This window comes from Brachyhypopomus gauderio, chromosome 3 (genome assembly GCF_052324685.1).
Source record: "Brachyhypopomus gauderio isolate BG-103 chromosome 3, BGAUD_0.2, whole genome shotgun sequence".
Taxonomy (NCBI): Eukaryota; Metazoa; Chordata; class Actinopteri; order Gymnotiformes; family Hypopomidae; genus Brachyhypopomus; species Brachyhypopomus gauderio.
Window position 1 is genome coordinate 29,674,025 of NC_135213.1, and position 25,761 is coordinate 29,699,785.

At 46.1% G+C, this 25,761-nt stretch overlaps 1 protein-coding gene across 2 annotated transcripts in view; it reads right to left on the bottom strand.

Annotated features, from left to right (window-relative positions):
- Positions 1-25,761, bottom strand: part of raraa (retinoic acid receptor, alpha a) — a 73,068-nt gene that overhangs the window by 45,414 nt on the left and 1,893 nt on the right. Inside the window, exons 1-2 of one of the 2 annotated variants that reach the window (XM_077001049.1) lie at positions 8,526-8,582; positions 7,110-7,702 (exon numbers count right to left, since the gene is read on the bottom strand). In XM_077001049.1, the coding sequence (XP_076857164.1) occupies positions 7,110-7,257 (148 nt within the window). In that variant the 5' untranslated portion in view covers positions 7,258-7,702; positions 8,526-8,582. Of the gene's footprint in view, positions 1-7,109; positions 7,703-8,525; positions 8,583-25,761 lie in introns of those variants that run through there. The other variant, XM_077001048.1, reaches the window with a different exon arrangement.

Below are 25,761 nucleotides of genomic sequence, written 5' to 3' on the forward strand. Positions count from 1 at the left end.
CTGACTGAATATTTCACTTGTATATCTATTTTCTAGTCACTCCTGTCCTCGAATTTAATGAGAATTTTCCCTGATGTGTTACACAGGAAAGAAATAATTTGAATGGGACAGTAAATATATGGAGGATGTCAAAGATGGTACTGTCTTCTACAGGAGACAACCCAAAGGTCAGAGGTCAGTTCATTCTGCCCCTTTTATCAGATGTTTTTAGAGTGAGGGGAGAAGAGCCAGAGTTAAATGTTCTGTAAACTTCACAGTCTGAACTTCACACAATGTAAACTTCACAGTGTAAACTCCGCACTGTGTAAACTCTGCACAGTTTAGGCTTCACACAGTGCAAACGGCACACAGTGTAAACTTCACAGCAGTAGCGAACCGTGACCATTAAACCTGGTCCCGCTCCCAGTAAAAAATTGTTTACTCTCCTAATTAACTGCAATAACGAAAAAAAAACTGAGACGACAGTACAACTTTAGAAACGCAATAAACAATAACATCTGTACTAGATAACTTCTTAAGCAAAATAGGTTCCAACAAAATAAGGTTCACAGCTCCGTGTTCCTCGGGAGCGGAATATGTATACAACGCGCACGAGGGCGTCAAAGGACTGAATGGAAACTAGCTAGCGGTGGTACGCTTACGACAGCTAGCATCGCCACAGCGGGCGGAAATGATCATACAGTTAAGCCCGCCCACTAAGAGGGAGGATATGATTGGTCAATTTTACTGTCATTTGAAACTGGTATTGCGCTGAATTATAACTGCCAGGCCCTCTGTAAACGAACAGCGGGCATCACAGTCCTGATAGGGGGAGACACAGGCTCACAGGCTTCCACTTAACCCCTCACCTTCCAACACAGATTGAATAGACACGGGTGAATAATTTATTTGCTTATATTTTTGTAATTGTTTAGATGTCGATTGTCAAACTGTAAGTAGATAAAATAAAATTGGATAAATTATGTATATTTATGTTTTAAGAATATTTTTAGGCCCTCTGAGAGGGTGTAGAGGGCCCTGACGGTTCCCCACTGCTTCACAGTGTAAACTCCACAAAGTGTTAACTTACAAGTGTACACTCCACATGGTGTAAAATCTATACAGTGTACATTCCACAGAGTTAACTTCACAGAGTAAACTTCACACAGTGTAAACACTATACAGTGTAAACTGCACACAGCTACTCAGGAGGTGCACATCCCATCCCCTCTGAACGTCACCATCCACAGAGTCTCAGCCAGCACCAGCAGAGACTGCAGGAAAGCAGTTGCATCATGGTCTGAGAAGCAAAATGGGTCATCACTCACTGCAAGGATAGCCTCACAAGATCACACTGCCAAAAATCTATGATTGGTTTAGAATGTGCAGCTGTGATGATGGCCTCTACACTCTGCAGACTTGCCTTAAGTGGAAGACGTGCCAAAACTACTACGACATAACAATAAACAAATAACTATAAAAAAATGCAGAAAACTTCAATAAGACATCTTAGTGTAGAAAAGAATAAAAAAAACTCCAGACCAGAAAAAATAATGCAAACACGTGTGTGCGTGTGTGTCTGTGTGTGTGCATGCGGGCACACATTGTAGTGCTCCAAAAAAGTTCAGTTGGAATAATTCCATTACTGTGGGAAATATTTGCTTCACGAAAATCAGTTCAGTATGATTCAAATCATATTCAAATGCAACAGCATACAAACAAGATCAACAGTGGGGTAAATCCCCTACACAGTTACTGATGGAAGTAAATATAGTGTCAGACTCGCTCCAAAACCACAATCAGGAACAGGGTTTGGCCAGTGGAGTATCAGAACCAAACTATCGGATCCAACTTCCTGGACCACGATCAGGCCTGCGGACTGGTGACTTCTCATTTCACCCTGACCTTTCTCCTATTTGGAATCAGGGCGTCTAGCTGCAGAAGTGTTGGGGTGGAGATGAACCGTAGCCCAACACCCAGCGTGGGCCCTGTCAGACCAGGCGAGAGGTCATCTGTGTTCTCAGCAAGGGAGTAAAGATCTCTCTTACCAAACAGATAAGCTCTTCTAATGCAATCACAGCGCTACTGATATTATTTACACTTTACACACCTTAATGATCTAGCAAATCATCACATAGAAACACAATCTAAAGTGTGCATGTTTTCCTGATTATAAGACAAATACAAATGTGCCGTATTATGAAATTGTCCATAGTGCATGGGATAAAGAACACATCACAAAATCAATATATTCAGATAACAAGTGTGGAGTAAAACTTAGAGTGGGTCAGAGGCACGAGTTGAGTCCAATATTTATGGTCAATATTTACGTATATACCCTGATGGTACTGGAATATTCTTCAATGCCTGGATTTACCCCAAATGATATGCAAACGACATTTTTCCTCTCCACAGCTGGTGAACTCGTGTCAGCTCCACAGAGTGTGGGGTTCAACCACCAGAGTGCTTTCAAAACGGCCACGGATTGGGCACAGATGGCGAACCTCGCCAAAACCACAAATGTAATCTTACAAAGACAATCTGAATAACAGTAAACCAGAAATATTCTCTTGAGGAAACACCACCCCTGACATTGTGTTACACTGCGGTCACCTGGGATTAAAACTAACACATCAGGAAACTTTGACATGAGTGAACAACTAAATGAAATAAAATAACCACTACAAGAAATAAAATAAAAAAACAGCTTGTTATGCACTTATGGAAAGTGAACTGCCCCAGAAATCTACTGCAAACACGTCATCAAACCAGTGGTGATATATTCAGAAACTGGGGATATCTCTCTCTCTCTCTCCCCCCCATTTTGTTCTCTTCCAATAAGGATACTGGAGTGGCAGTTAAACAGTTAATGCCATGTGCCATGTAACTATAGAGCAGGTTTACAGGTTAATGTCACCGCCTGTCAAAGATCTATCAGTCCCCTAATTTACCCCTTTTGTTCTGAAGAGATAAGATCACCCAGCCTTCAGGCTTCACATTCAGACCATACGGCAGGGTCGTACCACTGTGTGGAGAAGGGAGAGGGGGGAGTCGACCCCCAGGGGATGAGGAGATGAACAGACACTGAGATCAACATACAGTGAAGGAATGAATGCTGAGTATTCATGGAATCAATGAGTTGTAAGTCTGAGTGTGTGTGTGAGTGTGTGTGTGTGTGTGTGTGTGTGTGTGTGTTTGGGGGGGGGGGGGGGGGGTCTTCAGAGTTGACACCAGATCACCATGTAGACAGCATGAGTAGGTTCACAGAGCCCTTCCGTTCTTAAAACTGTCCTCTCTCTCTTACACACACACACACACACACACACACACACACACACACACACACACACACACACACACACACACACACACACACACACACACACACCTGCTATGATATCACAGAGTCAATTTACACCCCTCTTATAATGCTACAGGTGTGTGTGCAGGGGTGGAAAGTAACTAATTACATTTACTCACATTACTGTAATTGAGTACTTTTTATGAGTAATTTGTAATTTTCTGAGTAGTTTTTGAAATATGTAATTTTTACTTTTACTCGAGTAAATTTTGACCCAAGTAGTTTTACTTCACTACATTTGAACGCCTTCACAATACTGAGTAAAAAAATATTGATGGTGAAAAATTAAATGCGGGCAGAAATTTAAACTTCTGAGTCCCAGAACTGAAAGTCAATTGCGTGGCCTTGCCTTGCGCGCCCCCTTTCCATTGTCTCATTATCAGCTCGTAATCTGGTGCACTTTTTTCTAAAAGGATGAGATTGTTCCATCTTTAAATCTTCTATCTATCAGGTTCTGTGGGATCCTGTGGACATTTTATTGTGAAAAGTGGAATCCTGTGGGCACTGTATTTTGAATAGTTGGATCCTGTGAGAGTTTTAAATAGTGGAATCCTGTGCACATTTTGTTTTATTTTGAGATATGGGATACTGTGGTAATTTTATATTTTATTTTGAGTTGTGGCAACCTGTGGGCATTTTATTGTGAATAGTTAGATCCTCTGAGCACTTACTTTTAAATTGTGGGATCCTATGTGCATTTTTAAATTTTTGATGTGGGATCCTGTGGGCATTTTATTGAGAGTAGTGGAATCCTGTTGCATTTTAGTTTGATTTGTGGCATCTTGTGTGCACTTAATTTTGTGTGCATTTTGTTTTTTGAATAATTTGTAATTTAAATTTCTTTATTCTTATCATAGTGTTGTCCATTGGAGAATAGGACTGAAAATTGTTTGCACTTTATGGTACAGGTTGTGATTGTCCTTGTGCTGTGAGGAAGTATGTTACTGAGCCCAGCTGATCTTTTTGCAAGTGTGGATGTGCACTTAAATACACTTTGAAATCGATTAAAACAACTTGTGCTGAATTTGGTTCATGATTCATCCATGCATTAAATAACTGAAAGTAACTAAGTAACTTTTACTCAAATTACATTTTAAATGAAATAATTTTGTACTTTTACTCGAGTAAATTTTGAGATGGGTAATTTTACTTTTACTCCGAGTAGATTTTAGGCAAAGTAAAGATACTTTTACTCAATTACAATTTTACAGTACTCTTTCCACCTCTGTGTGTGTCAATGCGGAATTGAGCCGTGTGTGATTTGAGGGAGACAGCTCACTCTCTGGGAGGAAGTAGAAAGGAGGGATTTGCATAATCAGCCACAGAAAACCAAAAAAGACTGTTTGCACATTTGTGTGAGTGTAATGCTGACAGATTCTGACAGACCGTGCAGGATGAACTCTCATCCTGGGTCATGATCTCTCTCTCTCTCTCTCTCTCTCTCTCTCTCTCTCTCTCTCTCTCTCTCTCTCTCTCTCTCTCTCTCCCCCTCCCTCCCTCCCTCCCTCCCTCCCTCCCTCCCTCTCCCTCTCACACACATACATACACACACAGACAGACAGATATCTTTCAGATATCTAGCAGGAGTGTACCGCTATAGAACATAGTGCCATAACAGACAGTGTGTGTGCGTGTGTGTCTTGTCTGTGGTGTTCTAGAGGGGTGGGGGGGTAGGTTCAACCCTGTGAATATGAAGACATCTCTTATGTAACACATGCACGTGTGTGTGTGTGTGTGTGTGTGTGTGTGTGTGTGTGTGTGTGTGTGTGTACATGTGTTTGATATGTGCTGTTGGGCAGTGGTGTTCTACAGTAGGTATCTGAAGGACACACCTGTGTGTATGAGCTTGATGTGTCTGTTAATTAAGGCAGTAGTGCTCCACAACAATACACTCCTGCTAGGTATCTGAAAGATGTGGCTGTGTGTGTGTGTGTGTGTGTGTGTGTGTGTGTGTGTGTGTGTGTGTGTGTGTGTGTGTGTGTGTGTGTGTGTGTGAGAGAGAGAGAGAGAGAGAGAGAGAGAGAGAGAGAGAGAGAGAGGGTGTGTGTGTTTGTTCTGGAGGCTTTCTCTGAGGTTAGCTCAGGTCTTGCCACCCAAGTGGAACTGCTCTGTGCAGGGACATCCAAAGGAAGACCACCAGCAGTGAGCAAAACCACCTTTCACTCACACACACATGCACACACTCACCCACAGTGACTTGAGAGGTGGTATGGCCACCACAGTAATACACACACAAACACAAACACAAACACACACACACACACACACACACACACACACACACACACACACACACACACACACACACACGTACTAAGGTCTCTCAATACTTGGTTGTCAAAATGTTTACAGTAATGCAGACAGATGGAATTTTTCAAGCTGACATTTTGCAATATGGAAAAACTAAGAAGATTACACAACAGACACCACTTTACGAGGCCAGGAGAATGACTGGACTGTGTGTGTGTGTGTGTTTGGTAAGAGGGCAGCTGCATACAGGCTTTCTAGAGACAGATAGTACTATGTGTGTGTGTGTGTGTGTGTGTGTGTGTGTGTGTGTGAGATAGTACTGTGTGTACAGGAAGTGGTTGTGTTCCTAGGGCTGTAGCCAGGATGTGTTTGTTCTACAAGAGGAAAGGAACCTGGCAGCATCTCTCTATAAACACACACACACACACGCACGCACGCACGCACGCACGCACGCACGCACACTTGCACACGAGCACACACTCACAATCAGACATTACTCAAATACATAAGGACAGTCTTTCTACTGAAACAGGAAGCGTATCATTCATCACTCTTTATGTTTCACTGCTAGCCTGTGTGGGTTTACAATGGATCCAGGATTCAGAAACATCGGCCTGTTAGTGTTTATGAGGGATCCAGGCATGCTGACATGGTGACATGAGTGGTTAGGAGGGATTCAGGATCACTGGTCTGTGTGTTTATGAGGGATTCAGGATCACTGGCCTGTGTGTTTATGAGGAATCCAGGATCACTGGCCTGTGTGATTATGAGGAATCCAGGATCACTGGCCTGTGTGTTTATGAGGAATCCAGGATCACTGGCCTGTGTGTTTATGAGGGATTCAGGATCACTGGCCTGTGTGATTATGAGGAATCCAGGAACGTTGGCCAGGGATTGTATACAGGTGATCCAAGGAAGAATCCAGTAATCCAGGGCGAGCACGAAGATTTTTTTGTCTAAATTTGCATCACTGCCATTTGTTCACTCATGCCACTGATGCTAATTTAGACAAAAAAAATCAGTCAAACTAACGCTTTAACACTGTAATACTTTAACACTCATACGAGTAAATGAATGTCAGCCATTCAAAGCCTCACTTTCTAAGGCTTGGTTTCCTTACATAACCCAGAGGAAGACCCTCCAAACCTCACCACCCGGACTGCATGACCTGCATGGTCCAATCACACAATGTTTCCTGCCCCTTGAGTTGACCTTATTGGTCCAGTTGGTCCAATGGCCACCTTTGATGGGACTGTTGACTCACCTGGCAAAACCCAACCAGACAGCTGCAAACCCAGCATTATTACCCAGTACAACACAACACACACACACACCAGTATTAAAACCAGTATTAGATGTGTTTTATGCAGGCTTCGATCACTGACACCATGACTACGTTACTGACCAGCGTACACATTGACGTTTTTACACAAAAACATTTAAATGAATCTATTTCCACTCTTTGAGTGTGAGGAACAGTTATGAGAAGCAGGACTGATGCCAAACCAGTGGTACTTACTGGCGGGAGAAGGAGTGTTGTATCCGCTGAGGGGCAGCGTGGGCACGGGTGGAGGAGACAGCCCTCCCAGCATGTGAGGGAAGAAGTAGGAGAAGTGGGCCATGGGGAAGCCATTCAGGTGAGGGCCCGGGTTGCCCTTACCAGACATGGCCACCGCAAACGTCCGTCTGCAGCACACACTCGACGCGATTCAAAATGGCCGGCAGCCAGATACGCTCCGGGTTTTACATCGAGACGTGGTGTGTGTGCATGCGGGTGTGTGAGACGGGGTTGTACGTGGGTGGGTGGAGGAGCTGGAATCGGCAGAAACCTGGAGAGGTCTTGGAAAGTTTTTTTTTTTTTACAGGCAAGAGAATGGTCAAGCAAGGGTCCTTTGGTGCTAGAGAGGGTCCTCTTGTCTCGGCGCGGAGTCTGAGATGAAGGAGATGGGGACAGAGTTCCACCGGCTGGACAAGACCCACACCTGTTGCACCCAGAGTTCCTGGACATAGAAGTGGTGGCAGAAGCTCACACGAAGGTTCTAGAAGATTCTATTCCATTTGAAGCAGTCATCAGCCTTTCCTTCTGTGTCCTCTTTTCCTCACAAACAACCCCTAGAGAGAGAGACAGAGAGAGAGACAGAGAGAGAGACAGATAAAGTACTTCTGGTTGCCATGAACACTACAGTGCTTAAGTGGAAGTGTTTGGGTAAAGGCCATAGTGTCTCAGTGCCTGATGAACTGTTATGTCTGTGAAACACCACAGAAACAACCCCTCCTTTCTAATTACTGCTAGAGAACACAGAACATCCCAGAGATTTTCCCCTCAACACACACACGCACACGCACACGCACACGCACACGCACACACACACACACACACACACACACACACACACACACACACACACACACTCATTACCATGATCTTAACTAGAGGATAAAAAAGAAGAGTGTAGTTGTAAAGCAGAGTAGGGAGCTCTCCTTAATTAGGTTTGTAGAGCCCCACATGGGCTCTATACAAAACACAAGATAATGGTCAATTCAAAGCAGTGATGCCTGCACATACATACACAAACGAACACATAAACACACACACACACACACACACACACACACACACACACACACACACACACACACGCAGAAACACTCATGTGTGTGCACACACAGAGACACACAACATGTAAGCACACATACAGGCATAGTGTAATGTGACAGACACACACACACACACAAGCAGGCGCGCGCACACACACACACACAAGCAGGTGCGCGCACACACACACACACACAGACACAAGCAGGCGCGCGTGCGCACACACACACACACACACACACACACACACACACACACACACACACACACACACACACACACACACAAGCCCACATGCAGGCACACACACACACTTAGAGTACATAATATCAGACTCACAAGGCAGAGAGACCAAGGTAGTGGTGTGAAGACTCTGGCCAGAGTGACTAACCTCAGACCTCCTCCCATCCCACCACCACCACCCCACCCCCTACTCCATCTACTCCACCCACCATGCTGGAGATGGAGTAACAACAGAGCTGTCACAACACAAACTCAGTGACACTAGCCTTACTCAAGCATGACTACACCACACACACACACAAGCATGTGCACACATGCATACACATACAGCAGGCGCACACACAAGCATATGTATGCATACACACACACACACACACACACACACACACACACACACACACACACACACACACAAATATTGTAAAGGATGTTGCAACTGTTTGTGTCTGCTACCAATGATGGATTATACGTTACTATGATGTTTCAGAGAGGAACTCTCACAAGCCTTGTAACACACACACACACACAAACACACACACATAGGGTGTTAAGAGTGATATGAACATGTTATTGTAATAAATAATACTATATAAATTTTTTCAGCAACTTTTTTAGCAAGAGATTTATGATATAATAAACCACCATCGATATCTCTGTGTAAATTCAGACTTTCTCAGTGTGGATTCAGACTGTCTCAGTGAGAACTCCGATAGGACAGGCCAGGTCTCATCTCGTTATCATTTTCCTCCTGGTCTTTGTGAACCATCTTTCTCTATGAAGGTCCCTACAAAGCTGTCTCATAGGGTTTTCAAAGTCTGATGGTTCATCAGGTGGATCACAACAGGTGGAGTGCTAGTAAACTCCAGGGATGTACGTGAAGTCAACATGAGAGACACACTGGTGCAATACACACACACACACACACACACAGACACACACACACACACACACACATACACACACACATCAGTGAGTTCAGATCACACCCGCAAACAAACACAAGCATGCACACACACACAGCCGCATGCATGCACACAACTGCAAGCACACACACCAAAGTAATGATGGAAAAGAGTCTGTAGAACACACTCAGAACTCTAAACCCTGTATCTGTAGAACACACTCAGAACACTAAACCCTGTATCTGTAGAACACACTCAGAACTCTAAACCCTGTATCTGTAGAACACACTCAGAACACTAAACCCTGTGTCTGTAGAACACACTCAGAACTCTAAACCCTGTATCTGTAGAACACACTCAGAACACTCAACCCTGTGTCTGTAGAACACACTCAGAACACTAAACCCTGTATCTGTAGAACACACTCAGAACTCTAAACCCTGTATCTGTAGAACACACTCAGAACACTCAACCCTGTGTCTGTAGAACACACTCAGAACACTAAACCCTGTGTCTGTAGAACACACTCAGAACACTAAACCCTGTGTCTGTAGAACACACTCAGAACACTAAACCCTGTATCTGTAGAACACACTCAGAACTCTAAACCCTGTATCTGTAGAACACACTCAGAACACTAAACCCTGTGTCTGTAGAACACACTCAGAACACTAAACCCTGTATCTGTAGAACACACTCAGAACACTAAACCCTGTATCTGAAGAACACACTCAGAACACTCAACCCTGTGTCTGTAGAACACACTCAGAACACTAAACCCTGTATCTGAAGAACACAGCTGGAACACTAAACCCTGTATCTGAAGAACACAGCTGGAACACTAAACCCTGTATCTGAAGAACACAGCTGGAACACTAAACCCTGTATCTGAAGAACACAGCTGGAACACTAAACCCTATGTGTATCTGCAGAACATACCCAGAGCACCACAACCTATGTGTGGGTGTGTGTTTATGTAACACACCTGGAACACTACATCATCTGTGTGTCTGTAGACCACACCCACAACACCACACCTTTGTGTGCCTGTGGAGCACACCCAAAACACAATACCTTGCATGTGTGTAGAAGTCACCCAGAACGCCACACCCTCTGAATGTGTGTGCGTGTGTTTTTATGTAGACAACAGACCCAGAATGGTAGACACACACACACACACACACACACACACACACACACACACACACACACACACACACACACACACACACACACACACACGTGCATAGGCATGCATGCTTTCACCTCAGCATCTAGACACTTGACACAGGAGAAGCCCTGTGACATCAAACCCTCCATCAGAAAGGTCAGCCTGTAATTACCCTAAATGCCAGTGAACATACACCTACTGTACCACAATAGGTTATATATGTGTGTGTGTGTGTGTGTGTGTACAATCATACACCTGTAGAATCACACTAGGTCATGATATACGTGTATGTGCACATTTGTGAGAGTGTGTCTCTGTACACAAAGGGGTGCGCACACACACACACACACACACACACACACACACACACACACACACACACACACACACACACACAAGCTGCCATCCATGGAATAGACTCAGTCTATAGTGTACCAGTGAACTTTCTGTCATGGCAGTTAGACCCTAGCACCACAACACAACTCTCATACAGTGAAATGGCTCAGGTGGATACATCCGGCAGAGCGCACGCACGCACGCACGCACGCACGCACGCACGCACGCACGCACGCACGCACGCACGCACGCACGCAGCTGCAGTACAGAGTTCACTAAAGTCCTCCATGTGCCACAGTGCAGCATTAGTGAACACTACAGTGTTACGCTGTGGGAGGGTGGCGGCTCTGCTAGGGACTACAGGCTCTACACAGCATCAGCTCTGTGTGACCTTACATGCAAACCTCCCCTCTTTCCTGTGTGTGTGTGTGTGTGTGTGTGTGCATGACTATGCTTGCAACCCCAAACCACAGGCTTGTGTATGTGTGTGTGTGTGTGTGTGTGTGTGTGTGTGTGTGTGTGTGTGTGTGTGTGTGAAAGAAACATGCAGTGCTGGCCCTGCTGTTGACACAGCTGGCTGAGAGGGAAAGATTTTGTCTGATATGAAATATGGAGAGATGAGTGAGCTGAAGGAGGGAACATTTCACCAACAAGAAGAAAGAGTGAAGAGATACACACACACACACACACACACACACACACACTCTGTCTCTCTCACACACACACACATACACACGCGCACACAATCGCTCTCACTCATTCACACACACACGCACACACACAAACACACACTCACAGTCTCTCACTCTCACTGACACAAACTCTCTTGCTCTCTCTCACACACACATGCACACACACACAATCGCTGTCACTCACACACACACACACACACACACACACACACACTCTTTACTTTTCACTCACACACACATACACACACTGGTCTGGGGTTGAGCTTTCGTCCTTTCGTTTGTTTTATCTGCTGCTTCTATTCTCCTCCTCTGAAAAATTTGCAGTGACACAGAAAAATTTGATTTCTGTCAGCCAAACCTAAACCCAGAGCAGTTGACCTAGCTGATCTCAGCACAGTTGACCCAGCTGAACACAAAAGCACAGCACACCCAAAACTGGCCCCAGATCTGCTGAGCATTCTGTTCTAACGATTGCATCATAATTGGTGAAATTTGAAAGGAATAACAGCATGTGAGTCCTTGTTCTCGTGGGAATCACATCACCCCCCCCACCCCACAACTCACACACACTTAAGTGGAAGTGACACACACACACACACACACTTACACCTCACCACAGCGAAGCAGTCTTCTCAACACCATGCCAGTTCTTTTAAGTGCAACGCTAACCTCATAAACCTTTGCTTGCAGGTAGATGTTGCAGTTTCAAGCTGGATACAGTAAAGATGATGTCAGAGTACTGATCCACACATGCACACACACCCACACACAACACACTTCCAAGAAATACCTAAAGACTGGCATACTTGTAACACTCGTAAGACTCTTTCACTAGGTCTGTACACACACACACACACACACACACACACACACACACACACACACACACACACACACACACACACACACACACACACTCAGGGCCTCTTCCTAATGAAAACCATATTTCAGCACCATGGTCCAGTTCCTTTCCAGCTGACACTGCTACTCCTACAGAGCCACTAGGTCTGCACGCGCGCACACACACACACACACACACACACACACACACACACACACACACACACACACACACACACACACACACACACACACACACACACACACACACACACACACACACACACGCTCTCTCTCTCCCGTGTATAAGACACTGTATAACAGAAGTTAGACTATTCATTTTGTATGTCTTTAACACTTAGTGGTTTTTAAGTGCGTGTCACAACAGCAGGGAGGTGGGATTTGCCCTTCACAGCTTCACAGCCAATCAGTGTCTTTCCATTGAACTACACAATGTGACAGTGCAGAACAGAGAGTATTGTCATTTTAATCTTGTTATAATGTTGCCATGATATCATGAAGCTAAAAACACTTAAATTCAATACAAATACATAGGTAGCTCAGAGGCTAGCACACATGCTAGCACACAGGCTAGGACAGAGGCTAGCAGAGAGGCTACAACACTGAACTGCAAGACTGAAACTTATAAATACTTAAATAACAAACAATCTGGAGAGTTGAACAATGGGTTATTTATTGAGATGATTTAATCACATATCAGCCACCTGGCAGCACAGGGAGAACCACAACCCAATAGAGGCCTTACTGCGGTCCCTCCTGGCCTGACTAAAGTCTCCTCTCCTCTTACTGCGGTCCCTCCTGGCCTGACTAAAGTCTCCTCTCCTCATCTCCTCCCTCTCCTCATCTCCTCCCTCCCCTCATCTCCTCCCTCCCCTCCTCTCCTCCCTCCTCTCCTCTCCTCCCTCCCCTCATCTCCTCGCTCCTCTCCTCTCCTCCCTCCCCTCCTCTCCTCCCTCCTCTCATCTCCTCCCTCCTCTCCTCTCCTCCCTCCCCTCCTCTCCTCCCTCCTCTCATCTCCTCCCTCCTCTCCTCTCCTCCCTCCCCTCCTGGCCTGACTAAAGTCTCCTCTCCTCATCTCCTCCCTCCCCTCATCTCCTCCCTCCCCTCATCTCCTCGCTCCTCTCCTCTCCTCCCTCCCCTCCTCTCATCTCCTCCCTCCTCTCCTCTCCTCCCTCCCCTCATCTCCTCCCTCCTCTCATCTCCTCCCTCCTCTCATCTCCTCCCTCCCCTCCTCTCCTCCCTCCTCTCCTCTCCTCTCCTCCCTCCCCTCCTCTCCTCCCTCCTCTCCTCCCTCCTCTCCTCTCCTCCCTCCTCTCCTCTCTCCCCTCCTCTCCTCCCTCCTCTCATCTCCTCCCTCCTCTCATCTCCTCCCTCCCCTCCTCTCCTCCCTCCTCTCCTCTCCTCCCTCCCCTCCTCTCCTCCCTCCTCTCCTCCCTCCTCTCCTCTCCTCCCTCCTCTCCTCTCTCCCCTCCTCTCCTCCCTCCTCTCCTCTCCTCCCTCCCCTCATCTCCTCCCTCCCCTCATCTCCTCCCTCCTCTCCTCTCCTCCCTCCCCTCCTCTCCGCCCTCCCCTCCTCTCCTCCCTCCCCTCATCTCCTCCCTCCTCGCCTCTCCTCCCCTCTCCTCCCTCCTCTCATCTCCTCCCTCCCCTCATCTCCTCCCTCCTCGCCTCTCCTCATCTCCTCCCTCCTCTCCTCTCCTCCCTCCCCTCATCTCCTCGCTCATCTCCCCTCCATCTCTCTCTTCCTCTGTCATCTGTTCCTCCCCGTCTCTCTCTGTTTGTAAACCTGGTGGTTCAAGAACACATATACAAACACACACACATACACACGCACGCACGCACACACTCACACACTCACACACAGTGGCCATGGAGACATGACCTGCAAACGTCTGTTAGATTTCTATTATCCAGAACTCATCAGGAGTAAGTCATCATGTGTAGTGTAGTGCACGTGTGTGTTTTCTGTGTAATGCAGAAGTAGTGTGTGCACACTATTTCTTTGAATTTCACCCTAAAAGGCCTCACAGATATATGGACATTAAAACACGCACGCACGCACGCGCACACACACACACACACACACACACACACACACACACACACACACACACACACACACACACACACACACACACACACAGTGCCTGTGTTGGTTGAGTGGCTGCAGCAGTATCATATCCTTATTTCTGCCTAACTACGGTTACTACCCACAGTGCAGAAGTGAAATCAACACATTCAAGAGTTCCAGTGAGTGTGTGTGTGTGCCTGTGTGCGCATGTGTGTGTGCATGTGTGTGTCCATTTCTTTCTTCTCGCCTCAGGGCTGGAAAAGATGAGTATTGATTAGCTAACTGATTGATTGGTATTTGTGAGACATTAACATCATTGCTTGTGACACATCCTGACACACACACACACACACACACACACACACACACACACACACACACACACACACACACACACACAACCTGAGGCCTTCACAGCAAGACATGAAGCTAAATGATGCACATTTTCTAACCAGTAGCAGCCAGCACCTGTAACAGCACACCTTATATACAACTCAACACACCTGCACATACACACATCTCAACACACCTGCACATACACACAACCCATCACAGCTGCACATACACACAACCCATCACGCCTGCACATACACACAACTCAACACGCCTGCACATACACACATCTCAACACGCCTGCACATACACACATCTCAACACGCCTGCACATACACACAACTCAACACGCCTGCACATACACACAACTCAACTCAACACGCCTGCACATACACACAACTCAACACGCCTGCACATACACACAACTCAACACGCCTGCACATACACAACTCAACACACCTGCACATACACACAACTCAACACGCCTGCACATACACACAACTCAACATGCCTGCACATACACACAACTCAACACGCCTGCACATACACAATTCATCACACCTGCACATACACACAATTCATCACACCTGCACATACACACAACTCAACACACCTGCACATACACACAACTCAACACACCTGCACATACACACAACTCAACACGCCTGCACATACACACAACTCAACACACCTGCACATACACACAACTCAACACACCTGCACATACACACAACTCAACACACCTGCACATACACAACTCAACACGCCTGCACATACACACAACTCAACATGCCTGCACATACACACAACTCAACACGCCTGCACATACACAATTCATCACACCTGCACATACACACAATTCATCACACCTGCACATACACACAATTCATCACGCCTGCACATACACCCAATTCATCACGCCTGCACATACACACAATTCATCACGCCTGCACATAGACACAACAACACGTCTGCACATACACACAACTCAACACGCCTGCACATACACACAACTCAACACGCCTGCACATACACACAACTCAACACGTCTGCACATACACACAACTCAACACGTCTGCACTTACACACAACTCAACATACCTGCACTTACACGCAACTCAACACACCTGCACTTACGTGCAACTCAACACACCCGCACTTACAAACACCACAATACACCTGCACTTACAAACAACTCATTGCACTTGCATATACACACACAACTCAATACACCTATAATTACACACAACTCAACACTCCTGCAATTACATGCCTCTCCTGCATTGTTAAACAACACAGGCCTGTATTGTTAAAACAACACAACTCACCTGCGTTGTTAACACAACTGTACTGTTAAACACAACTGTACTGTTAAATACTTGACCTGTACTGTTAACTCATGAGTGTTTTTAAGCCATGTGTGTGATATTAGGCTGTTTCGATCCTTTGGGTTTGTTTTCAGTCATGGAGAGAGCTGAACCCAAACAGGAAGAGGTCCAGCACCAGGCAGTGCAGTTAACAGCTTCCACTGTGTGTGTGTGTGTGTGTTTGCGTCTTTGTGTTAGATGGAAGGAAGGAAAGGAAAGCAAGAGAGAAAAATGAGAGGAGGCGAGAAATAGAAAGAATGTGTGTGTGTGTGTGTGTGTGTGTGTGTGTGTGTGTGTGTGAGAGAGAGAGAGAGAGAGAGAGAGAGAGAGAAAGAGAATAAGCAGGGGAAAGGGGAGAGACGAAGCAAGATTTGACTAGAAAAGCTCCATCTTAACATTATTCTGTGAGAAAAACATTAAGATAAATACTGAAATTACACCAGAATAAACACCAGATCAAGCCCAAAATACCCCATAACCACCTCACAGTTACCCCCTAACATACTTCAGTTACTCCAACACACCTCACAGTTACCTCCAACACACACACACACACACACACACACACACACACACACACACACACACACACACACACACACACACACACACACACACACACACTCCACACCTCAGTTTCCTTCATAACAAACACACACTCCTCCACATCTCAGTCTCCTCCCCAACACACACACTTCCTATAACACACTCACTCCTCCCTAACACCTCAGAATACATGCAACCACAAATGAGCAAGGTATTGGTAAGTAGGAACCTCAGTCCTCTGAGAACTCCCAGAAGTCTGCACATGTTCACACACCTCAAAACTCAGCAGAGAATCAACCTGGAAAGTCACAAAAAGAAAAGAATGTGACAAATTCTGAGAGTCTGGGTGTGAGCATGTTTGGGTGTCTAACCCTAGAGTGTTTGGATGCTTATGTGTGTCTGGGTGTTTGGATGTGTGCACATTTGTTAGGGTGCCTTGAGTGTCCGTCTGTTTCACTGTTTAGGGTTGTCAAGAGTGTGGGAGTTTCAGGGTTGAGTTGTCTGGAGTGTGTGTGTGTGTTTCGGGGTTGAGATGTCTGGTGTGTGTGTGTGTGTGTTTCAGGATTTAGTTGTCTGGAGTGTGTGGGTGTTTCAGGATTTAGTTGTCTGGAGTGTGTGGGTGTTTTGAGGTTGAGTTGTCTGGAGTTTGTGTGTGTGTTTTGGGGTTGAGTTGTCTGGAGTGTGTGGGTGTTTTGGGGTTGAGTTGTCTGGAGTGTGTGGGTGTTTCGGGGTTGAGATGTCTGGAGTGTGTGGGTGTTTCGGGGTTGAGATGTCTGAAGTTTTTGTGTGTGTTTCGGGGTTGAGTTATCTGGAGTTTGTGTGTGTTTTTCGGGGTTGAGTTGTCTGGAGTGTGTGGGTGTTTTGGGGTTGAGTTGTCTGGAGTGTGTGGGTGTTTCGGGGTTGAGATGTCTGAAGTTTTTGTGTGTGTTTCGGGGTTGAGTTATCTGGAGTTTGTGTGTGTTTCGGGGTTGAGTTATCTGGAGTTTGTGTGTGTTTTTCGGGGTTGAGTTGTCTGGAGTGTGTGGGTGTTTTGGGGTTGAGATGTCTGGAGCTTTTCCAGCTCAGCTCAGCAGAAAATGAAGCAAAGGGAAACAATGAAGATATGTACCTTAGTGAAATCAGTATGAATGATTAGAAGAGCTATCAAAAGCCTAAACCCTTCTTTCTCTCTCACTCACCCACACCCACATCCATCCACCCATACCCACACCCATACCCCTCTCTTGACTTTCCTCTTTCCCTATGGTGATAGGCCCACAAAGGTTTGAATCAGTTTTCCTCTCCTCCTGTCACCGTGGAAATAACAGCTCTCTGATTAAATCAAAGAAAGAAGATGTGAGCTGCCACCACAAATCCTCCCTTCACACACTGCACCATGGGTCTACATTTCCTTACATACACAATAACTAGTAAAAGGAACAAAGAAGCCATTATTAATACTGACCTTGAATTTACCCTAAAGACCACCCTGTAGACCAGAGGGTCTATAGACCACCCTGTAAACCAGAGAGTCTATAGACCACCATATAAACTTGATTTCTCATGTGGCCCTGTGTGCCCTTTATGCCACTGGTAAAAAATCCTGCGACATGTTTCTGAGTGTTGTGTGTCAGTTTTTACACAAAGTTGTGATGACTGTTTTAGGACGATGTGATGACCAGAACAGAAGGAACCCGTTTGCCTGTGTGTGTGTGTGTGTGTGTGTGTGTGTGTGTGTGTGTGTGTGTGTGTGTGTGTGTGTGTGAGACCTTGTGCATGTAACGGGTGCGTAATTAGAATGCTCAGAAAAGCATTACCCTATTTAAAGCATAGAATGTTAAACTTGAAGAAGGAAAAGAAAAAGGCTGACCTAATTTCATACACATAAAAAGCTGTGTGTGTGTATTCCCTGTAGGAGTAATGTATAATGTTCACCATGGGAGGAAAGAGGAAGACTATACCTACTAGATGAGATTTCATGTCCTGAATAAAAAATGTGCGTGTGTGTGAGAGACAGACAGACAGACAGACAGACAGACAGAGAGAGAGAGAGAGAGAGAGAGAGAGAGAGAGAGAGAGAGAGAGAGAGAGAGAGAGAGAGTGTGTGTGTGTTTGTGGGAGAGAAAGATGAGATCACATTATTACTACAAGGCATTTCAGAGTTAGCAGTTGTCTTTGCGTCAACTAGTGTGTGTTCAGTGTGCTCAGCTTAGTCTGTGTGTGTGTGTGTGTGTGTGTGTGTGTGTGCCCGAGAGAGATTGAGTGTGTGTGATAGAGAGATAAACAGATGAGACCATGCTGGGCACTTCCTTGGGCCTGTGTCACTTCTCTCTGGTCCTGTTTACACCCACTATTCAAAGCGTTTTACAGACCCTATTACCACAGGAGTGGTCAGGACACGTCTCTACACTGTTTTTGCATGGATCCCTCTCCTTATCTCTCCCTTCCTCCCTCACTCCCTCTCTTCTCCTCACCTTCTCCGTTCTGTCTCTTTTTGACTCTCTCTCTCTCCCTCCGCTTCTCCTGCTTCTCATTCTCCTTCCTCTTCTTTTCTTAGGCCTAATTATTTTTCCATCGGTATTATTTTGGGGGTACATGACTATTTCTGCTAGAGACATTCAGGGCATGGACAGAGAAGCAAGAAATAAAATAATAAGAGCAGGAGAGAGGGAGACGGAGAGAGAGAGAGAGACAGAGGGAGAGAGACAAAAGGAGAGAGGGAGACAGAGAGGGAGAGAGAGAGGGGGAGACAGGGATAGAGAGAAAGAGATTTTGTTTATTTATGTGTTTCTTGTTAACAGCTTTGGCAGTGTATCTTATTGCATTCATGCCATGGAAGACCAGCTGAAGTGTAGTGAGAGACTGTGTTCCCTGTCCCCTAATGAAGGCCCCTAGTCTTGGGCCCTTGATAACCAATAACGAAGGCCCCTAGCCTTGGGCCCTTGATAACCACTAACGAAGGCCACTAGCCTTGGGCCCTTGATAACCCATAATGAAAGCCCCTAGCCTTAGGCACTTGATAAACCCTAACGAATGCCCCTAGCCTTGGGCCCTTGATAACCTCTAATGAAGGCCCATAGCCACAGGCCCTTGTTAACCAGCCAACAAGGCCACACTGCGCTGAAGCTTCACCCATGCAGGTTCAAAAACGGGTTTTCAGATATGAAGAATGTAAAGTGTCGATTGAGCTGGAAACCTCAGTAGCTCCCCCCACTGCCTTGGTAGAGGTCTGTCTTGATTGGGTGAGATACCATGTGCCCCGCCCCATAGCAATTGTCTCTTTTGATGAGGCACTGGTTGGTCTCAACATGGACATGGACATGAGCAAGTTCTCATCATCTATGAGATTCTCATAATCTAAAGCTCAGGAACAGTCCACCTGGATTTTGTCCACATGTCTAAGACAACTGGGCCAAAGGAGCAGACCAGTCCATCCACACTGCGAATCTCCACCCGAAATCAAGAACCCACAGGTCTGCCACGAACCAAGACTAATCTGCAACAACAAAAAAGACTATAAAATGAAAATAAAAACTTTCAAAATCGATGTTGAAATGCCAATGAATTTGCCAACAACTAGCTAGCGGCTAGTTCGCTTCTAAGGGTGTCCAGAGACAGTCCCTTCGCACAGCAGTCAGAAATAGTAACAGCTGTGTTGGTTTTCATGGAAACTGCTCCCGCACAGAACTGAGAAGGGGCAGCGCAGGTCAGACTCCACAAACGCCTCCCTGGGCAATGCACAGGTGGAGGAGCCTCCATGAAGGCATGGAGATGTAAATTAGCATGGATTTAGTGCCACGCCCCTTGGGTATAGTGCCACGCCTCTTGTGTGTAGTGCCACGCCCCCTGGTTATAGTGCCACGCCTCTTGAGTGTAGTGCCACGCCCCCTGGGTATAATGCCAGGTCTCTTGTGTGTAGTGCCACGCCCCCTGGGTATAGTGCCACGCCTCTTGTGTGTAGTGCCACGCCCCCTGGGTTTAGTGTCACACAGCAGTTTAATCCTGCTGAAGTCAGAGATGGAGCGGTGAGAGTGGAGATATAGAACAGATAGAGTTAGAGAGATGGAGACTGAGGAGGAGAGATGGAGAGGGCGGGACAGATGGAGAGGCAGAGACAGATGGATAGAAGTGGGGACAGAGGGAGAAAGATATAGACAGAGTTAGGTGAAGTCAGATAAAGAGACGCAGACATAGACTCTAGACTGTGTAGTGTGTCGCCAAAGTATCCACTACACACATCTGTCCAGCCACACACACACACACACACACACACACACACACACACACACAGTTTCCAATCTCACACCCTGCGAGGACACATCGTCTCTTATGTCACACCCTGGTTAGCGTCCTACAACAGGAATGGCAGCTTAAGCGTGAGAAAGTGGTTATGGATCTTACATGGAAGTAGGAAACATGAGTGTGGCACAAATGGAAACATTTCTCCAAACACACATGCAGTACTGACACATACCAGCAGCCCATTTCTCCAAACACACATGCAGTACTGACACATACCAGCAGCCCATTTCTCCAAACACACATGCAGTACTGACACATACCAGCAGCCCATTTCTCCAAACACACATGCAGTACTGACACATACCAGCAGCCCATTTCTCCAAACACACATGCAGTACTGACACATAGCAGCAGCCCATTTCTCCAAACACACATGCAGTACTGACACATACCAGCAGCCCATTTCTCCAAACACACATGCAGTACTGACACATACCAGCAGCCCATTTCTCCAAACACACATGCAGTACTGACACATACCAGCAGCCCATTTCTCCAAACACACATGCAGTACTGACACATACCAGCAGCCCATTTCTCCAAACACTCGGAACCAAAACAAGACTGTTCTGCTAGAACTGGAAACATGTCCAGCTCTGCCAGAGACCGATCCTGGACACAGCGACACGTCTCGCCATCTGCGAGGACCAAGACCAGCAAAGCCGAACTAAAACCCTCTCGAAACACACCAGAAAGCTTCGGGAGTCTAACCTCCATAACAAAGATGAACAGTGACCCACAGGGCCTCCCACTGCAGAAAGTAGGTACAGTGTAGAACATACAATATCTATGTAGAATGTATGTGGAATGTACAGCATGTACAGGAGTTGGACAATGAAACTGACACACCTGGTTTTAGACCACAATAATGTATTAGTATGGTGTAGGGCCTTTTGCAGCCAATACAGCATCAATTCATCTTGGGAATGACATATACAAGTCCTGCACAGTGATCAGAGGGATTTTAAGCCATTCTTCTTGCAGGATATGTAGAAAGTACAGTATGTAGTATGTAGGTATGTAGAATGTACAGTATGTAGTATGTATGTAGAATGCACGGTGTAGTATGTATGTAGAATGTACAGTATGTAGTATGTATGTAGAATGTACAGTGTATAATATGTATGTAGAATATACAGTATGTAGAATGTATGTAGAATATACAGTAAGTATGTAGAATGTACAGTGTATAATATGTATGTAGAATGTATGGTACGTAGTATGTATGTAGTAAGTAGAAACAGAGCCTGTCTAAGACCCCGTGGGTGTGGGGGTCGCTAGGCCCTCTCCTACGAAACTCGATACTTCAGCCTGAGTCAGAATGTCACCGCAGTGCTGAAGGAATATTAATATCGTAGTTTTGTCGTCGTTTTGTTTTGGACCTGGTTAACACGGACTTGCTTATGATAGCGTGCGTGTGCACTGCCTGGACTCTGATGATTTTATACCCAACACAGCCGTGTTAATAAAGCTTAACGGAGCTCCTGTCTTGCTACTGTACACAGAGAAGAGGACGAGTGAAAGTACACGGACGGAAAAGGGCGGAGGAGGCGGGGGGGGAGTGTTGAAGGGTGGGTGTGGTGGAGTAGGGGGACATGGCGAGGGAGGAGGGGGTGTGATGAAGAAGAGGGGTGTGATGGAGGGAGTCTTTATTGCCCCACAGTGCAGTTGGAACTTCTCCACTGAACGGTGCAGAGGGGGTGGAGTGGAGGATGGAGGCGGCGATGCAAATCGCCCTTTTCCTGCCTGCAAACAATATAGCGTTTGGCATGAGCTGCATCTATCCAGGGGTGGAGGGGAATCGGGAAGGACGAGAGGAAAGATGGATGGAGGTCTGAACTTTAATCAGGAGGGAGCCTGGAGCACTGGATGAGCACACACACACACACGCGCACACACACACACACACACACACACACACACACACACACGCACACACACACACACACACACACACACATGTGCATACACGTGCGCACACACATGCGCACACAATGATCATGTGACCACAACTGACACTATAGTGACAATCCATTTCTTTCCCATCAGCCTTAAGTGGCAGTCTCACCCCCCACACTTCCCCAATAAAGATTTCTCTCTCTCTCCCTTTCCATCTCTCTCTCTCTCTCTCTCTTCCGTTCTGTATTTCTCTCTCTTTCTGCTACAATCTCACACACACCGACGACACACAATGAGAAGAAACACAGCGAAACAGTCATCACATTTCTGAGCCATTAGCTTGAAGGGTTGTAAAGCCTACAGTGATCCAACTAGCTCCGTCAGTCACCCAGTAACACTGAAAGCCAAAGCACACACACACACACACACACAGACACACACACTATTTAATCTTTTATTAAAAGGTGGAAAAATTCTATAGATGTCTATTAGAAGTCCAGGATCCTTTGTGCAGAGCCAGCAGTGTGTACTATGTTAGGTACTCCATATTCTTTCAACTCCTGGATCTGACCTAGACAAATATATACCTCCCACAACCATAGACGTTTTAGATAAAAGACAGAAATAGCCAGTCGGGACTACAGCCGACGGCTGGCATAGGCTGCCAAGTGAATCTGGCGAATCACGATGGTTCATGTGAAAGAAGGCGTGGCCCCAGTGGCTGCAGGATGAATGCCTGGAGCCATTGTTGTTGGTCATCTGTTCATACCTGTCTTAAAATACCTCATAACAAGCTAATGTGAAATAGTGTGTGTGTCTGTATGAAGCAGCTGAGTAGAATTTGAGGATGTCAAGCAGTAGTTATGTCTGATTAATTGGATCCTAATATAAGCTACTGTAGTCTACATTTTACATAATAAGCCAGCACTGTGAAATAAACTGCATTTGCAAATCATATGTACATAACATTTAGAAGACATGCTAGAGCAAGGTACTTGTTCAGCCTGGCTGAACGTATGATATCTTGAGACCAGAACCCCTGACCTTGGGAACAGAACTCCTGACCTTGGGAACAGAACCCCCGAGTTTGCGAACAGAATCCCTGAGCTTGGGAACAGAACACCAGAGTTTGGGAACAGAACCCTTGAGCTTGGGAACAGAACTCCTGACCTTGAGAACAGAACCCCCGAGTTTGGGAACAGAATCCCTGAGCTTGGGAACAGAACCCCCGAGTTTGGGACCAGAATCCCTGAGCTTGGGAACAGAACCCCCGAGTTTGGGACCAGAAACCCTGAGCTTGGCATGTGCAGAGGTCTGTTGCCCATGCTCAAGTGAGCTACACACGCATTCATGAAGAGCTCACCTGCTGTCTGGAGCCTTCAACCACGCACCCATTCAACAAACAGACATGAGAAGAACAGACATGAGAACAGACATGGAAACAGACATGAGAAGAACAGACATGAGAACAGACACGAGCAGGACAGACATAAGAACAGACATAAGAACAGACATAAGAACAGACACGAGAAGGACAGACATAAGAACAGACACGAGAAGAACAGACATAAGAACAGACATAAGAACAGACACGAGAAGAACAGACATAAGAACAGACATAAGAACAGACACGAGAAGGACAGACATAAGAACAGACACGAGAAGAACAGACATAAGAACAGACATGAGAAGAACAGACATAAGAACAGACACGAGAAGGACAGACATAAGAACAGACACGAGAAGAACGGACATAAGAACAGACATGAGCAGGACAGACATAAGAACAGACATGAGAACAGACACGAGAAGAACAGACATAAGAACAGACACGAGAAGGACAGACATAAGAACAGACACGAGAAGAACAGACATAAGAACAGACATAAGAACAGACACGAGAAGGACAGACATAAGAACAGACACGAGAAGAACAGACATAAGAACAGACATGAGCAGGACAGACATAAGAACAGACATGAGAACAGACACGAGAAGAACAGACATAAGAACAGACACGAGAAGGACAGACATAAGAACAGACACGAGAAGAACAGACATAAGAACAGACACGAGAAGACATAACAGACAGAAGAACAGACATGAGAACAGAACAGACACAGTGTGTGTGTGTGTGTATGCATGTGTTTGTGTGTGTGTGTGTGTATAGTACAGCCCCCCTCCCCCCACCTCTCCACAGTTTATCACATTTAATATTAATAATTCTGATAATCCTGAAAATCACTTTGGCAACAGTTAATTACAATTCATGCCAAAAAGCCAATGTGAATTTTACTGTGGGGAGAGGTCAGTGAACACAGATGACATCATTTAATGAGGGTGTGTCAGGGGGGCGTGGGGGCAGCCCCACACAGAGACCCAGAGGAGATGGGGGCATAAACCTCCAAACACCACCAGCTACCAGCTGCGAAGGCCTAGGACACCTCGATATCTCTTTCTCTCTCTCCATCTCCTTCTCTCTCCCCCTCTCTCTCTCTTCCCTTTTTTCATCTGTACCCCTACTTTATCTGCCCCACTTTCATCTCGTTCTTTCTTCCTGCCTTCCCCATCTCCATTTCTCTGCATCCCCCTCCTCCACACACACACACACATTTGCACAAAACTTTCATTAGCATGGGCAGTAGGGGGGCGAGTGCTGCCATATCTGCTCCATTAGCGCCTCTAACTATAAATCAAGCAAATCGCTCCTCCAGGGCGCGGGCTAATGACACGCCACTGCTGCCGTGGCTAACGCTAACGCTAACGTGAGCGCTAACGCCGCGGGGCCCATCATTACAGTCACAGTACAGGGAACGCAGACGTGTCCCAGGGGCTCTGGCTGGCTTCTTCAGCTCTCTGAACACTGCGTCGCT